Source organism: Triticum urartu, chromosome 3, assembly GCF_003073215.2.
Source record: "Triticum urartu cultivar G1812 chromosome 3, Tu2.1, whole genome shotgun sequence".
NCBI lineage: Eukaryota > Viridiplantae > Streptophyta > Magnoliopsida > Poales > Poaceae > Triticum > Triticum urartu.
The window spans coordinates 146,312,832-146,330,564 of record NC_053024.1 but is presented as its reverse complement, the minus strand read 5'-3'; the positions used below and the strand labels follow the sequence as shown (position 1 = coordinate 146,330,564).

The 17,733-nt window shown below is 46.9% G+C and overlaps 2 protein-coding genes across 2 annotated transcripts; both read right to left on the bottom strand.

Moving 5' to 3' along the window:
* Positions 1–430: 430 nt before the first annotated feature.
* On the bottom strand, positions 431–4,264 carry LOC125543342 (ras-related protein Rab7). Its single transcript, XM_048706658.1, has 7 exons — positions 4,027–4,264; positions 3,878–3,904; positions 3,680–3,779; positions 1,344–1,490; positions 1,176–1,256; positions 940–1,085; positions 431–783 (listed from the first exon to the last, which is right to left on the bottom strand). Exons 1-7 carry the CDS (start codon positions 4,077–4,079, stop codon positions 714–716), a joined length of 624 nt encoding a protein of 207 aa, XP_048562615.1. The 5' UTR covers positions 4,080–4,264; the 3' UTR covers positions 431–713.
* Positions 4,265–5,719: 1,455 nt separating this feature from the next.
* On the bottom strand, positions 5,720–10,519 carry LOC125543341 (proline-rich receptor-like protein kinase PERK1). Its single transcript, XM_048706657.1, has 8 exons — positions 9,636–10,519; positions 8,474–8,974; positions 7,753–7,839; positions 7,577–7,647; positions 7,242–7,318; positions 6,911–7,058; positions 6,343–6,504; positions 5,720–6,205 (listed from the first exon to the last, which is right to left on the bottom strand). The coding sequence occupies exons 1-8, from the start codon at positions 10,150–10,152 to the stop codon at positions 5,876–5,878; spliced, it is 1,893 nt and encodes a 630-aa protein (XP_048562614.1). The 5' UTR covers positions 10,153–10,519; the 3' UTR covers positions 5,720–5,875.
* Positions 10,520–17,733: the final 7,214 nt, after the last annotated feature.

The window sequence follows — 17,733 nt, the reverse complement described above, 5'->3', positions numbered from 1 at the left end:
AAAATGAGTTCGTTTTGCATTTGGGCACATGCATGGCGCTGACAGGAAAGGCGAATCCAATAGTTCAAATGGCACAGCGTGTAGTCGACTATGTTCTCGCTGGAGATGTCAACAACAGAAATCAAGACAAACTGTAGCAATCATTGAAAGTGAGCATGGTCCTTCCATAAATTTGATAAATGAACACCATTAGGGACCTACACATGACATAAGAGTGGAATCTGCAAAGTCCAATCTTGTGTCACATCATTGCAGCAAACAACAGCATGAATACACGGAAATGAAAATCGTAGTGGCTGATCTATATATACCATGGAAGAGAGGAATGGAAATGAAAATAGATGGGTAAAAGATGAACCATATAGATGTAGATCTGGATCTACCATCAAAATGGTTAGAAGAGGAAAGCACGAATATTGGGCCGTTCTCCTGTCCATTTACAATCTTCATAAATATATATATTTGATCTTTCTGGGATATGTACGCACCACGACAACCAAAACCTCGCAAAAACTAAAAAGAATGCCAACTCTATACCATCTAACGCTCATACAAAGAATCAGAAGTTATGAATGAAATTTCTCCCATCTCGCTAGAAGGGAGCGAATACTAGACAACCATATGTAGCAACCGATACAAGATAGCAGCTTTCAAACTAAATATATATATCAAACTCGGGAAGAGCGAGCACAACTGAGGGGGATCCTTATCTTCTAGCATTCACAGCCTGACGAGCGTTGTTGCCTTCCAGCACCGCCCATGTCGATTGTATCAGGGAGATATCTACAAGAATTTAGCAAAACGTCAATATAGCTGCTAACATACTGTTAGTGCATCTCCGTGTTGCTATTTTGAAATGCCCTCCCCTCCAAGGAAAATAATCGAGTAAGAATTATCCCTTTGTATAAACAACGCATCTACTGCAAGAAGTAAACTTACATATCTTCTTCAGGTTCATTCTTGATAGCATTCCTTGCTATACACTCGAAAGCTGCTTCCACATTGAAGCCTTCTTTAGCAGACGTCTCAAAATAAGGGATGTTTCCCTTGGAAGCACACCAAGCTTTAGCCTTTTTCTCAGAAACCTGAAAGACAAGTGGTCTCAAAAATATCATAAAGTATATATATCAAGTGAAAGCAAGAAAAATAGGCACTTTGTTGCGAAGAATACTCACAGTCCTGCTGTTACCACCATCAACATCAATCTTGTTTCCAAGTAAAACAAAAGGGAAATTCTCTGGATCTGATGGGCTAGCCTGCAACAGGAATGACGGGCCAAACTTTCAATATACCATACATATTGCAGTACATTTGATCGACCGGCAACTAAGCAAGCTACTTACTTGAATTAGAAATTCCTCACGCCAGTTGTTGAGTTTTTCAAACGACTTGGTAACATTGACATCATATACAAGAACACAACAGTCAGCTCCCCGGTAAAACGCCACACCGAGACTCTGAAAACGTTCCTGTCCAGCCGTGTCCCATATCTAGGTTCCAGGAAAAACAAAAATGTGGTAAGATTAAATGAGAGTGGAACTATTGTTTCACAAGGAACAAAGTAGACAGATGTACATTCTAGTGTTCTCATAAAAATATTCAGGCTATAGATATACGTAATGATTAACTAGCTAGGGCAGTGAAGATTTGGGGTTAGTTCGCTTTTTTTGTCCCAATAACGCACGCAATCCACGCTTCTTTGCAATAGAAGAAGAAAGACACACAGCAGCAAGCACAACAAAAATGAAGGCTTCACAGCAACCAAAAACAAAATACACGCAAAAGCAGAACAGAAAAAAAAACTATAAGCAGCTAGGCCATTTGCACTAGCAAAATAACATCAACCATATTAAGCGTCCGGTGAATGCACACAGAGTTACTTCACTGAATTGTGCAAAATACATAATTTAGGTAATAAAATCATTGGACCGATATTAACGAAAACGTAACAGAATGTTCTTCGTATTTGTTTCCATCTTTTTTAAAGAGAGTACAATTATTTTCACTTGCAGTCAAGATTATTTAAGAATGTTGTTCATACTTCAGTTCATTTCATCTTAGAAAAGTATCTAATGTTATCAACTAGTAATCACAGCCATCAGAATATTTGTAAATCAAGTAAAATAGCTAAAATCAAATCAAGCAGCATACCAAATACAAAGTTTGCTATTGTAAAAAAGTATCTAATGTTATCAAGTAATCACAGCCATCGGAAAATTTGTAAATCAAGTAAAATAGCTAGAATCAAATCAAGCAGCATACCAAATACAAAGTTTGCTATTGTATAACTAAAAAGACAGTGGACTCCAAAAAAAAAATCATTTGTTTATGCTTATTCAAATAAACTACCCGGCGGGGATAAAAAGACAAATGTCTGAACCTCAGGTATAGGTATAAATGAATTGTTTGGCTATCCCATATGGTCATATCCTTGATTTAAATATGATGAATGAGAGATGGGCCATAGAGAACGCAGCTGAACAGGCTGTTTCATTGCTGTCCTGTTAAATAGAAAAGATGGCAGGGTCTCTGAACGTTCAATACTCTAGTCCAGATTTAAGAAAGTTGAGTGCCAGCGGATAACAGCTCAACAAAGTAGTTCATTCCCAGTCATAAAAATCTGGAAATTTCTTAGTCTTAACCAAAGCAAGCAAGTCGGTACATGGTCCATAAAGTTCGAGTAATGGTACCTATGTGTTAATCAATTTATGACAATCAGAGTACTGCAGTATTGGGACGCATCAATTATACTATATGTAACAGAGTAACAGAAAGAGACCCCAGAGTAAGATAAAAAAGGATAGGACCGATGGCTACAATATAAGTAATATTGCATAGCTTTTTAATAGTAACTCACATTAGTGAAGCCATAACTTAGCAAAAGTCATGTTTCCTCTGGACTTGGCCAGATTTTATTTTTCTTTGTTCATGCACATAGTGTTGGGCCACTGGAAGGTGTAAGACAGCTTTCTCTCTGTCTTAATGCACAGACATGCAATTCCCCTGCATTGTTTCTAATTACTATTTTTCCCTCTGAACTACGGTCTCAGTCCTCTAATCCTTGAGAAATTGTAATATAGAGGCAGTGCAAACCAAGTGGACAACTGAACTAGAGCTGAACTGATGTAATTTCTTATGACATAATGTGCCTTTCGATTGGGTAAGGTAAATCTACCCTAAAAACAATCCAACCATCTGTAATCGCATTAACCTATCCGATAAGCACCTACCAGCAGAACGTTTGCAAAAGTATATTCTTTCGAATTGGGTAAGGTAAATCTACCCTAAAAACAATCCAACCATCTGTAATTGCATTAACCTATCCGATAATCACCCACCAGCAGAACGTTTGCAAAAGTACATAACTCTATAATAAACCAAAAATGTCGCTTATGTTGACCTGAATAACTCAGGAACCAACCTTCTCAACCTGTCATAAACAAACTGCAGAGTACAAGGGTCCTAGTTTAGTAGTACTACCACTAAACTTGATCATCATCGGACCTACTCAAGAATTCAGAACACTAACCAGAGAATGGGAACTTTTCGGTTTCACGCAAGTGTCACATACTCACATCTCTAACAGCATAGAATCTGTTAGTGTTCTAATACACCCAGAGCTAATTGCCCAACAATAAAACTAGCACCAAGCACGTCAGTAGTAGATTGAATGAAGAACCTGTAGAGTGAAGAGGCGGTCGTCGATCTTGACCTCCTTGGTGAGGAAATCGGCGCCGATGGTGGCCTTGTACTGGTTGCTGAACTTGTTGTTGACGTACCTGCACAGGAACCAACCACCCAAATCGTTCAAACCCCCCGCACAGAAATAACCCGAATCAGACGAATCGGACAGGGAGAGATTGCCGTTCGGCCTTACTGGTTCATCAGCGACGTCTTCCCGACCCTGACGACGAACAAAAACAAAAGCGCAGGCAAGGGTGATCAGACAACAGCGAAACATCACACCCGAAAGGAAATCCAAAACAAAAGTGGGGTGGAAGGCGTGAGTGATTGCCGCGCACGCACCCGCTGTCGCCGAGGATGATGACCTTGAGGAGCATTCGCCTGCGCGACGCCATGGCCGCGGATCTGGGGCGGAGGGCGGGGCTACGCGCGGGGCGGGGGGTAAGGGGGGAGCGGGTGCTGAGGAGGAGGAGGAGGTCGGAAGATTTTGCGCCGTGTGTTGGTCTGGTTTGCTTGGCTTTGCTTTGGGATTGGTGTGTGCGCGCCGTTGTCACGGGAAAGGAGAAAGATCGGTTTTGTTGGAAGGCTTCGCCGCTCCGCCTCCACCTGTTTCGTTTGGGTGGACGCGTTGCCGGGCGGGCGAATTATTACTCCGTCAATTTTTTAGAGTAGCGACAGACAGACAGACAGCAGTATTGTTTTCATTATTTATTAATCGTCGATGATAATAAAAAATAAGATTGATTGGGACAGGCAGATTTTGTCCAACTGATGGCTCTGTGCTACCTACAAGTATGATAATTAAAAATTATTATTGTACACGGTTCATCCGCGTCTGAGTGACACATATATGCATGTGCACACGGTGTCTTCAGTGCTGGAAAGAAGGGACTAATGTACTGCCGACTAGTAACTGTTGTCTCTTTCATACTGCACCTGCTACAGATTTTACGAAGAAAGTTAAGTCAGAATGAACGCAGGCAGGGGTCGTTTGGTCTGAGGCTAAGATTTTATTATTTTTATTTTTTTGAAACAAGGAAAATGGCTTGAATAAGAAGGTTTAAGAATCTTGGCCAAAGGCCAGGTAACAAGCATCACTCTCGCGGCATTATATTACATAAATATTTCGCCTCGACAAGGCACCACAATGAAGTTTCCGCTTTGATGTGAGTTGCAATCACCCCGATCGGAATCACGGTGCTGCAGAACACATGTGCATTTCGCTCGTTTCAGATTTCCCAAGAGATAAGAAGCATAAGGGAAAGAAGCGCCCTTCGAGATTGTGACCTCCCAGAAGCAATGTTGCGCCACCACTCCTTGATAGGAACCATGCCTCCCCAATTCGTAGGATGGACATCATGTAAACCAAGCCATGTTTTGATCATTATCCAGACTCTAACTGGGTAACGACATTGGAAGAGAAGGTGGGTTATTGATTCCGGCGTTTGTTTGCATAGCGGGCAAAGGTTACAGTTTGGTCAGCCCCTGCGCTGAAGCCGGTCAGCCGTCCATATCCTATTGTTGATGGCCAACCAAGCAAAAAAATTGTATTTGGGAGGAGCCCAATTCTTCCACATCAAAAGAGGCATATCCGAGGCTAAGATGGACACACCTAATGTTTGTTAGCTCAATAAGAACACCATTGAAACTCAACGGTCTTGCATAAACCGACCGGCACCTTTTGTCAACAGATTCTGAATGCTACTTGGTTTTATATTGGAAAAAGTTTATCATGTTCATATCATATACGCTAGCTAACTGGAACGCAACCGCAGCTGCATGACTGCAGCAGACGTTGGGATGCTTCGGCTGCACCGAAAACAAATGAGAGGGGAAGCATACAGCCTGGTCCAACGAATCCATGCCTGCTGTATCTCCCTGGCTCTTCCCCTGAACTCAACAGCATCTCGCTAGCCAGTTAGCTTTCTTCCAAGCATGACACCAAAGTTCAGACGGCTGACAGCCAATGTATGATCATGCATCTACGGAAAGATGCAGTGCAAACGGAAGTAAAATTGCAGAGGAAGCACGTAAATGCGTCTAACAAAAGAACTATATATATATCTCAAGAACAAAATATCATTTTTGTTCGTTGCAACCAAGTCAGCTGGCAGCTTATGTGAATTCAGCTATGCTGTGGATTTACAAATGATGTCCTGAGGTTAACTCTCTCCAAGGAAAGGGAAAGTGGTCATCTCATGGAAGCCTGGCTCTCGACGTCGCCGTCGTCTCGCTTCGTACTAGTCCCCAACTCCACCTCCTGCGTCTGCTGATGGCCGTCGCTGCTCGGGACGGGCGGGTTCTGGTGCTCCTGCTCGTGCTCGCCGCTGGACGGTGTTAGCTGGCTGCTCTGGAAGCTGCTGGTGCCGAGCGCCATCTTCCTGAACTTCTTCAGGTCCTCGTTGTACTGGCTGGTGTCATACTCGGAGCTGGCGTGCGATCCCATGAACCGGCTGTGGCCAGGCCGGACGCCTTCGTGCAGATCATCCAGCGACACGTCGCCTTCCAGGGCCCGAACAACCTGTTCGTCACAGAGGATCGAGGTTAGCTTAACTCCATCTAGCACACAATGGGGATGAGGTCGAAGTAAAGAGTGATGAATTTGTGTCGACGAGATAAGGATACAAGGGAAGAAGAGAAACAAGTGTAGAAATGTACCTGGCTCATGCGTGGGCGTCGCCGTGCAGAATGGCGTACACATGCGGCTGCGCAGGCGATCATCCTTGCCATCTCGTTATCATTGAAATCGATTCCCATGTGGGGATCCACTAAAGCATCGTGATTACCATCCTCGAGTGCTTGTGTCATCAAAGGCCTTGCCTGCAAGGAGAAAGAAAGGAAGAGGATCCAACTCAAATATAGATGTTACTAGAAAGGTACTCCGTATCGAAAACTTGAAGATGGTAAACTCTCTGACAAGAATAAATACAAAGGTCAAGGCAGCCCATTTTGTCGACGAATAGCAAGTAAAATATGAAGGAATAGATCCTATGGTTGTTACTTCAGAAGCCCAAGGCAGCCCTCAAGGATGATTGGAATTTAGTGACAAGATTAACTACAGTAAATCTTATCTAGGAATAGATCCCTTGCAGTATTTTTTAAGTTAAAACACCAAAAATTTACCAAGAAATACTCCTCTTCCAAAAAGACCCATAAATGAAAATGAGTAGAAAAAATACAACAATGACTAATTTGACCAGCACGGTGGACAACAAATTTAACTTACCCAGTCAACCAAGCTGTCATCCATATGCGCTTGCTTTGAACTTACAGGCCGGCGTCCAGTTATTAATTCAAGAAGCATTACTCCAAAAGAAAAGACATCTGATTTCTCAGTGAGCTTGCCAGAAGAAGCATACTCTGGTGCAAGGTACCTAAGGGGAAAACAAGACTATCAGGGCAGTAATTATAATACAGCAGATTGCACATTATGAGCTAGAACAATGTCGATCTCTTGCTATATATATCATCATGATTGATCTCATTTCAAGCATTTGAGATACTCTTTCACTGTCCCAGAAAGCAAAAGGATAGTTTCACTGGAAGATCGAACTTACCCAAATGTGCCCATTACTCTGGTGGAAACATGGGTGTTATTATCAGAGGTTAACTTTGCAAGTCCAAAATCTGCCACCTGTTAAAAAAAGGTTTACTTAGTGAATTACACATCTAACAGTTTGTATTAGTAGGCTGATATGAACTCTGTTTATGATGATTGGCTACACATCAATTTATCACAACTCTCAACCTTAGTTTCTAAATTTACTCATATCAACCAATGACATTCAGGATTTTACACTACACTAGCAACTAAACTTAGTTGGGACCAGGGGAAGAAAGACTCTCAGAATTCTCAGTAGAAATGAAACCCAAAGGAAAATGGGTATCATGCCTTAGCTTCACATCTGTAATCCAGAAGAATATTTGATGCCTTTATGTCACGATGAATGATCTTTGGATGGCCTGCGAAGTACAGAAATAAAATCATGACAGAACAGCCACATATCTTTTTCAATGTGAAAAAGCAAAAGAAAAGCATAACAAGTAGGTATGTGTGTGTGAGCTCACAGTCTTCGTGAAGATAGGCCAATCCCTTCGCAGAACCCAAAGCAATACGTAGTCTTGAAGGCCAGTCCATAGTTGGTCCACGCCTTCCTGAAAAAGAGGTGAGAAATAACCTGAAGGCAATAACAAATGCTCAAGAGAATACAGACCAAATGAAGATAGCAGCTTTTTTGCATGACACGAGCTTCAGAGCAATGTTTTCTGAATCTTCAAGAAAAAGGTAGCCAATAAACCTAGAAAGCGTTGCCCCTTTCGGGTGGTAGCAAAAACAAAGTTGTATCTTCCCAGTTTGACAAAATCAGGGAAAGTTATTAAAGACTAAAGAAAAGGTGGCGATAAAGCTGATATCTTCTGGAATGGATTTGGTTGTGATTATTATTACCATTAATGAAACTCTCTTGCAGTCATGGTATTTCATTTTCTGAACAATGCAACTGCTCAAATTGTCAATTTACTCGAACAAGGTCTCTTTTTCATAGCCAAGATAATAATTTAAATCATGTAGTACCACAGATTTAACTTTGTAAATCACCCCGATAATTACTAACCGACAACTCATACGGCAACTGATAACGATAAACTGGCAATAGCTAGGATATTCATGGGTACAAAATATGGAACCAAAAAATACAAAAGATGGCATAGTTCACTTTCTCGGACAAGATTAAAGAGCATTCTGAGAGAGAAGAAACAATCATGATTGAAACATAGTGAGAAAACATACCATGTAAATGGAATTCTAATGTGTTATTGGGAACAAACTCATAGACAAGCAACCTCTTATCTTCAGAAATGCAATAACCAACCAACGTCACGAGATGTTTATGATGTACTCGGCTGATAATCTCAACCTCTGCCTGGAACTCACGCTCTCCCTGCCCACTTCCATCTCTCAATTGCTTAACGGCAACTTCTGTGCCATCTGGCAGCACTCCTTTGTGAACAAATCCAAAGCCACCTTGCCCGAGAAGATTAGCATCGGCGAATTCATTGGTCGCCACAGCCAACTCTTCATAAGTAAAAGTGCATTTCGAGAAGCTGAGGGCGTTGCCAAACGGTGATTGCAGGGGTCGATTCTCACCGCCGCCTGAGAAATGTGAACCCGAACCACTGCTGTTTACATTGACCGGAGGCGGCGGCTGTTTAGTGGAAGGATGTGAATTCATCTTCACAACATGATCAGGGGGTGGCGGAGGGGCATTATGCTGCCACCCATATTGATCCCCTGCAGAAGAACAAGAATCATAATTAAAGATGAGAGTGACTCGTGTTGAAAAATAATAATTACAAATGGATTCCCCTGTTACAAAATCTAATAAACAAGAAATGATTGCACGAAGTTTAAGAATGAAGTAGACACATTTACATTTCTGATACTAAGTTACTAACACACTTCGAAAAGGAGAACATACTTTCCCTCACAGATTTGCCTTGTACAAATCAGATTCCATGAAGAAGAATGAAAAAATATGCAGACCTAGTGGTTATTTTATCCTTTTCTCGAAATTGCCCGTTTGGATTATAGCAAACAAAGATGAAGCTTCCTGTGATGACTACCCCATACTAAAATTAGCCATGCTAATATATTAATAAACATATAGGTTAAGACGTACTAATATATTTCTGACGGAAATTTTGATATTTTTATGTCCATAACGCCATAATAGCATGATTAAAAGAGGACCCATCTTGAAGGCACCAAAAAACTGGAACGTAAGTCATACTTGTACGTCACAAGCCAACGCACATTTGCCAAGAACAGCGGGATAATTGCAAGCGACAGCGATGTGCCTTGCTAGTGAGACAAAGAACGCACATGAGATCTGTATGGTACTGTATCTGCTCCGAGACAAAGAGTCATGGAGGGTGCACAGCTGCCATCTCACCTTTGAACGGCGGCGGGGGCGGCGGCGGCGGCGGGTGCCCGTAGTAGTGCAGGTGGTGGGGCGGCGGGGGAGGCGGAGGGTGGTGCGGGTGGTGCCGCCTCTTCTTCTTGAGCATGCAGAAGCAGAGCAGGCTGGCGAGCAGCAGCGCGATCAGCCCGCCCACCGCGATCCCCGCCACCGTGGCCGTGTTGAGCGCTGAGCTCGTCGGCGGCGGCGGCGAGGCCTGGGCGGACGGCGTCGGACGATCGGTCGGCGGAGAAGGCGTGGTCGACGGGGGAGACGGCGCGGCGGGCACCCCGGGCGCCGTGGGAGGCGGGAGGGAGGGCGTCGCGGGGGTGGCACCCGGCGACGGGGGCGTCGCGGCGGGCGTCGACGGCGGTGGGAGTGGAGAAGAGGGCGGTGGCGCAGGCGGCGAAGGGGGCGTCGAGTTGGTAGCGGGCGGCGCGGAGGCCGGGGGCGGCGCTGTGCGGTTTCCCGGCGGCGAGGCCGGGCCCGGCGCGGCGGGCGGCGACGACATCAGAAGCCCGCCGCGTTAGACCAACTTCGCCGCTGGCTTACCCGCGTTGCTTCCTTGCGACGTACTACTGCTACTGCAGTAGCACTGCTCCTAGTGCTTGAGCGAGAAACGGAGGGAGCGGGGCGAAAGATAAGCGAAAAGGGAGGAAAGGTGCCGCTTTCCGCTCCGCCCGCGGTGGCGGTGGCGGTGGTGGTGGTGGTGGGGAATTCCGAGCGGGGATTGCGACCGGTGGCAGTACGTCGTACGTACGTAGCAGCACTAGTTGGCGGCGAGTGGAGTCTCTAATGGTGGGTGGGTGCGTGGAGGTGGAGGTGGAGCCCGGCGCGACGCGACGACGGCGGGAGGAAGGAGAGGGCCGGGGTGGGAGTGGAATAAAAGCGCGACGACAGCGCGGCCGTGGCCGGTAAACGTGCGACTACCTTGACGTCACGCGGCACGGCCCGCCCGCGCTTTCCGGTTCGCCCGCGAATGAGTTCACGAGAATCGCATTCCCCCCGTCGTGTCGAGCCCGCCGGTCGCTGGCCGGCGGGGCCAGGGCTCGGATGACCCCGCGTGTCGGTGAGGTAAGGAGTCCGGGTGGACCCCGCCTCGTCGGGCTTCCCTTGCCGCTCAAGATACTGATCGCGATTACGCGGCGGGATCACACGCGACGGTTACGCTGATGGCGAAGGCCGTTTGCTGGGATATGTGGGCCCGCTTTGTCAGTGGCCGGTTGGAGTGGGGGTTTCCTCCTTCCGGGCGACAGGTGTGCCTCGTGGCTTGAGGGAGAAGCCTCTGCAGCTGCATGTTAGCAGCATGACACGGTGGGCCGTGCAGCTCCCTGACGATGTCAAGTAGGAGAGCTGCAATGTCAAGTAGTGTCCTGAAAAATGGCAGCTTTCCCGCGAGAAAAAAATGGCAGCTTTCCTAAAGCAGTGCACGAATTGATTCGTATAAATGCTTGCAGTCAGATCAGGTCGATCGGATTGGATATGTATCCACGATAAAGCGTACCGTGCTTACCGCTTCTCTGAATTGCTGATCGATGATTCCACTGCACTCTTCTTAAGTAAGAAAATTAGTTGTGTCACCTTCCTTTCAGGTATTCCACGGAAGAAAAAAAAACACGTGACATGCGTGTAGCATGAATGCAGAAAACACGAGGTGGGTGTGAGCGAGGCGGGGTCGCTTCGCCGGTGGCAGACTTCGAGTCAACCAACCGTCAACGGCGGTGGTATGCGTGTTATTTTGGATTCGTCTGAAATAATCTGTTTCCCTAGGGTTGTACTAGTAAATAAGTACTGTAACGAGGGTGGAGATAATGCGCGGATCGACGGCCTTGTCTCTCACATCGACCATATCTAAAAAGCGTGACATGTCAACTTTTATCAATGTAGTGTGGCAACATCCATAAACCCCATACACACCTCGCATTTACTACGTTTCATTGCAATCGCTAGCCATCCACACCTCCTAATCTCTAGTTATATCGACTACGACCACAATCTGTTCCGTACATTTTTCGTTTGCGGCAAAACGCAAGTATACCTTTAGCAGACGTATAACCAATTTTTGAATAGCTCGTTCCTCAAAAAAATTGGATAACTTTGATCTCAAAAAGAAACCTTTGGGTCTTCGAGGCTATGATTTTTTTCTAAATTTTTGACACAGTCTTTGCTACAGATTGCTAAAGATTATTCTTTCAAGAATTTCCCATTTTAGTTTAGAAAAAAAAACATTGGAGCACAGCTTCACTCAACACTAGCCCAATGAATGCCTATGTCTAATCTTTTTTTTTTGAAAAGGAGGTCATCCCCGGCCCCTGCATCGGAGAGATGCATGCAGCCACTTTAGCCTATGCTAATCTAGATGGAGTGGCGCTTAGCAATCTCTTCCAAATTTGATAGGCGGAGAGGACACCATCGCGGGATGTAGGTGGAGCTCCTCTCGAGTCTGGAGCTCCCGGGAGTAGCCCCCTTAACATCCAGACAACATGGATCGGTGTGGGCTGAAAGATTTCATTAAACAGTACATTGGTCGTCTCTTCAACTTGAGATCTTCTGGTTCTGATGACATATTGAGAATGGCAGACAATATATTTTAACACATAGACATCATTTTTAGCCTCCGGGAGCATTTGGTGACACCACAACGACATGGCCTTCAATATTGTCTTAGTCTCGATGTATGTGATCAACGATAAAATCAGGACTTAAGAAGATCGGTGGAGTCCGGCGAGGCGGCATTTTGTCCAGTGTGTTGCAGTGGCAGTGCCGAAGTCAATTCTTGTAGATGTAGGGGTCGACCTTTTGTCTATGAAATTGATGTATATCTCAATGACGCGTATTATAAACAATATTGGAGAGGGAAAGGTGATTAAATCATGTAAATTATGATAAAGTGATACGCAGGCACACTCACCCTATTCATATGAGCATCTTTAAGAGATTGGGCGAGTAAATCTTGAGATTAATTAACTGATCACTGTGGGTGCCTCGTAGTCAAAAAACATCATAAGCCTAGAAAAATGCAATCATTAGAGCAAAATCTGTTATGCCCTCGCTAGGATTTTGGCCCTCCTTTGATTACAATTATGGATACAGGAGGAATGATTGGGGAAGAAGGAAAGGGAAGTTCAGCATGTGCTAATCCTCGGCCCCCTCTTCCTGCCCGTGCTGCACCTCCTTATTTCCCCTCCTTGCTGCTGGTCGTCGTCTGCTGGACTTGTTGGGCCCGCCAGGCTCGATCGAGCTGGCGACTGCGTCTTGAGGCCTTGGGCCTTCTCCCCGGGTTGGGCCACCACATGACATTCCCCACCCCTTGCGGCGCGGCTTGACCCCAAGCCGGGTGAGTAGGAAACTGTTGATGCAGAACAAAGGCTTCCTCCCAGGTATCCTGATCTTCACTTCGGCCCGCCCAGCGCACCTTGAGGCGAGGTTTCAACTTGCCACCGCGCTGGAAGAGCTGCTTTTGCACCACCGCCTCAGGACGGAGAGGACACAATGATCTTGGAGCGACCATGGAGACGTCTGGCTCGCTGGTCATCTTGGGCGGCACTTGTTTCTTCAGCTGCGAAACATGAAGCACGTTATGGATTCGGGAACTGGCTGGCAAATCAAGCTTGTATGCCACAGCGCCCACACGACTCAGCACTGTGTACGGTCCGAAGTACTTCAGCGATAGTTTCTAATTGCGACGAGCAGCCAACGAGGTTTGCAGGTAAGGCTGCACTTTGAGAAAAACCTGATCCCCCACTTGAAACGCGCGCTCACTGCGATGTTTGTCTGCCTGTTTCTTCATGCGCTGCTGAGCTTTCTGGAGGTGTTGTCGGAGGAGTTCTGTCATGGATTCTCTTTCTTCGATCAGCTCCTGCAGGTCTCCACTAGTGGCTGGAGCAGTAATGCCAAACGGACGAGGCTGATACCCATACAGAGCTTCAAACGGAGTAATGTCAGCCGCTGTGTGGTATGTGGTGTTATACCAATGTTCGGCGAGAGCCAGCCATTTCGCCCACTTGGCTGGAGCATCGTGCGTAGAGCAACGAAGAAATGCCTCGAGACATTGATTCAATCTCTCTGTCTGGCCATCTGTCTCCGGGTGACGTGCCGAGCTCATATTCAGAAGAGTGTCTGAGAGCCGGAATAACTCTTGCCAAAACAAGCTAGTAAACACGGGGTCAAGGTCAGAGATGATGCGAGCAGGCATACCATGAAGTCGATAGACAGGGTCAAAGAACAACTGAGCCACTTGCAATGCCGTGTACGGGTGCTTGAGCGGCAAAAAATGTGCAAACTTGGTGAATTTGTCGATCACAACCAGAATCACTTCATAACCTTGAGAAGACGGTAGCCCTTCGACGAAATCCCAACTGATGGTATGCCAAGGATGTGGAGGAATCTCATGTGGGTGAAGCAGCCCTGGCTTGCGACAGTGTTCAGTCTTCGCTCGCTGACAGATATCGCAATTCTGAACATATTCAGTGACTGACAATTTGAGCCGTGGCCATGCAAAAAGCTTGAGTATTCTATAGTCTCACCTAAATAGCTTGGCGTAATCATGGTCATAGCTGTTTCCTGTGTGAAATTGTTATCCGCTCGCTTGCATGTAATGACTGCAGAATATGCTGTTGTGCCAATAGGTTCTGACCCACCCATATGCGGCCCTTGTATCGGATCACTCCCGCTTCGAGAGAGTAACCTTGAGCATTCGGAGAGGTGACAGCCAGTTGTTGCAGTAACTGCTTTGATTCAGGATCCTCATTGTACCCATCCACCAGGGTCTCGAGCCAGGAGGGCACCGCTGCCGAAATCGCCAGCAAGGGTGCCCCATGCTCACGGCGCGATAAAGCATCAGCCGCCGCATTAGCAATCCCTTTTTTATATTGGATAGTGTAGTCAAGTCCCATGATCTTAACAAAAGCTTTGTGTTGGATCCCAGTACTTAATCGTTGCTCGGTCAAGTGCAGCAGGGCTTATTGATCGATGCGGATCACAAAATGCTGGTGTTGTAGGTAAGATCTCCACTTGTTGACTGCCATGAGGATCACCAGGCATTCTTTTTCATATGTACTTAAGGCTTGGTTCTTTGGACAAAGTGCTTTGCTGAGATATGCCACCGGGTGCCCTTGTTGCATCAGGACTGCCCCCACTCCATCTTTGCATGCATCTGTCTCCAGGACAAACTGCTGACGGAAATCTGGCACTGCCAGTACTGGGGCTTGAATCATGGCTGTTTTCAGAAGTTGGAAGGCTTGATTAGTCACTGGTGTCCACTGAAATATTGTCCCCTTCTTGAGCAAATTGGTCAGAGGCTTGCTGATGACCCCGTAGTGCTGAATAAATCTTCGGTAGTAGCCGGTAAGCCCCCAGAAACCCCGCAGAGCGCGTACGGTGGTTGGTACCGGCCACTGCTGGACAGCTGCTACCTTCGCTGGATCGGTGGACACTCCTGCCGCACTGATTACATGGCCAAGATATTCAATTTGAGGCTTGGCAAATTCACACTTTGACTATTTAAGAACCATGTGGTTGTCGCGCAGGAGCTGCAAACGGTCCTCAGCTTTGCAATGTGTTCCTGAAATGTCCTACTGAACACCAAGATATCGTCCATGAACACGACTACACCTTCACGAAACACCGGCGCTAGAGCCATATTCATCACACCTTGAAATGTTGCGGGAGCTTCTGACAAGCCAAAGGGAACTACTAGGAACTCGTATAGCCCATGGTGCGTCCGAAAAGCTGTTTTGAATTCATCTCCCTCCGCCACTCGAACCTGATGATAACCCGCCAACAAATCCAATTTGGTGAACCAAGCTGCTCCTGCAAGCTCGTCAAGCAATTCTTCTACTATAGGCATTGGGTGCTTATTTTTGATGGTTAAGTTGTTTAGTTGCCGGTAGTCCACACAAAATCGCCACGATCCATCTTTCTTGCGAACCAGTAGAACGGGTGATGCAAAAGGACTGGAGCTAGGACGAATTATGCCTTTTGCACAACATCTCTTTGACCTGCCTCTATATTTCATCTTTTTGTTGGGGGGTGTAGCGATACGGGCGAACGCTGACCGGTTGAGCACCCGGAATGAGGGGAATTTTATGATCACCCAAACGCCGGGGTGGCAGGGTGGATGGCTCCGCGAACACATCCTTGTACTCTTGCAGGACCGTGGCTACCTCTGGAGGAAGTGGGTCAGGGGTTGGAACAGTATCAGCAACGGAGCATAATTCATTCTCTTGGTGCACACGCTTGATCTGCACTGCTTGCTGAATTGCCCCTCGGCGCAGCAGTCCTTTCAATTTCCCTGCCGAGATGGGTTTAAGATGTTGATTTTGTGTCCTGAATGCCTCGCAAGGAGATGCGGCGCCCTTCGTGAGTGAACTTCATCCACTTTTTGTGCCAATGAACCCACATAGGGCTGTGCTGCTCGAGCCAATCCGCGCCAATGATGATATCATAACAGCCGAGGGGGGCACTTTCATGTCTTGGCAGAAGGTATGGCCTTGAGTCCACCATGAGAGCTGGTTCACCATTTGAGAGCTCATCAATGTCCCTCCTCCTGCAATTACATATGAGGCTGGCTTCGTTTGTTGCACTGGAAGTTGTAACTCATCGACTATCACCGCATCCACAAACGAGCAATTGGCACCAGAGTCCACCAAAATTAGCACCTCTCGGCTACCAATTCGACCATGGAGACGCATGGTGCGTCGCTTGACTTGCGGGGTTGAGCCACTGTCCCCGGCCAAAAGCATTACCTCCTCATCTGAGCTGGAGTCTAATAGATGCTGAGGGTCGGGAGGATCATCTAACTGCAAAATCTCCAGTAGCTCTTCCATGACATGAATGGGCACCTTGTCAGGACATTTGTGGCCACGTGCCCACGGATCACCACAAGTGAAACAGAGATTCTTCGACTTGCGGTAGGCACGCAGTGCTTCCAGCTTTTCAGACCATTTCCGCGAGTCTTCTGAAGCGGAAACCCCTTGTTTCTTCTCTGCCGATGATTTGTTGTAAGAGCGCGAGCCATGCTTCACAGCTGACAGAGATTTGTCATGTTCCACCTCGACTTCCTGCAACAAGGCCAAACAACTAGCAGTATCCACACTTTCAGGACGGTGTAAAACAACAGCAGAACGAATGTCAGGACGGAGCCCTGCAATGTAACGCTCTACAAAGAGCACCTCATGTGTATGTGGATCAGCTAACAAAATCTGATGACAAAGAGTGTCAAATTTGGTAGTGTACTCAGCTACAAATCCTATCTGACTCAATAACAACAACTGACGCGTATAGAACTGATGCTTATCCTTGCCCCATTTTTCTGCTACTACTGCATGCAATTCATCCCAATGCTGGAGGGGTTTGGGTTTTTGGGCCATTTTGAGCCAAAGTGCAGCGTTACCGATCACATTCGAAGAGGCAAATTTAACTTTCATATGGTCTGAGACACCATAGATGTCAAAATACAGCTCGCAATTGTTGAGCCATACTTGATAGTCCTCCCCATCAAACTTGGGGAAGTCCATCTTCGGTGTACTACCGAAGGAGGAGCGACCCGATTGCACCGGTCGACGGTCACCATGGCCAGTCTCTGAATCGAACCCCGTGCGGGTGTTTGGGAACATACCATGAGCCGGAGGCAGCTGAGGGAATGGATGATCCCCAAAAACTGGCCCCCGTGGAGTTGGATGTACGCCGTGCCCTTGGGGTCGATCCGTGCCCGTCGTGCGCACCTCCACCGTAGGAGGCGGCGTCGAAGAGGAGGCCGGATCTGGAGGTATCGTGGGACGCGGTGAAGAAGACTCCAGCGCGCGGAGGCGAGCGGACGCGTCCTCGGAATGGAGCTGCAGGAGCGACGCCGACGAGGAGTTGAGGTTGCGGGTCGTCTCGTCCATCGTCCGCATCCAGGCTGTGATGCCCTTGAGCTGCTCCGCAATCTCGTCAAGCTTGGTGGCGATCTCCATGTTGTGCTGCTCGATTGACCCCATCGCCGCCGAGAGCTGCGCCTGAACGACCGTGGGTGGTCGACTCTTGGGCGCCAGATCGACGCCCGGATTGGGCATTCGCCCCGGTCGAAGGAGGGGGATTAGGGCGGCGGAGA

What these genes read in the sequence shown, in the direction of transcription:
- LOC125543342 (XM_048706658.1), bottom strand. Translation starts at nt 4,079, where the DNA reads ATGGCGTCGCGCAGGCGAATGCTCCTCAAGGTCATCATCCTCGGCGAC. An exon ending in ATCATCCTCGGCGACAGCGG is followed by an intron (nt 3,905 to 4,026) that starts GTGCGTGCGCGG and finishes GTTCGTCGTCAG; the next exon opens with GGTCGGGAAGACGTCGCTGA. An exon ending in GTGAGGAATTTCTAATTCAA is followed by an intron (nt 1,257 to 1,343) that starts GTAAGTAGCTTG and finishes TTCCTGTTGCAG; the next exon opens with GCTAGCCCATCAGATCCAGA.
- LOC125543341 (XM_048706657.1), bottom strand. Translation starts at nt 10,152, where the DNA reads ATGTCGTCGCCGCCCGCCGCGCCGGGCCCGGCCTCGCCGCCGGGAAAC. An exon ending in ATTACAGATGTGAAGCTAAG is followed by an intron (nt 7,319 to 7,576) that starts GCATGATACCCA and finishes TTTTTTTAACAG; the next exon opens with GTGGCAGATTTTGGACTTGC. An exon ending in AGAGTAATGGGCACATTTGG is followed by an intron (nt 7,059 to 7,241) that starts GTAAGTTCGATC and finishes TTTTCCCCTTAG; the next exon opens with GTACCTTGCACCAGAGTATG.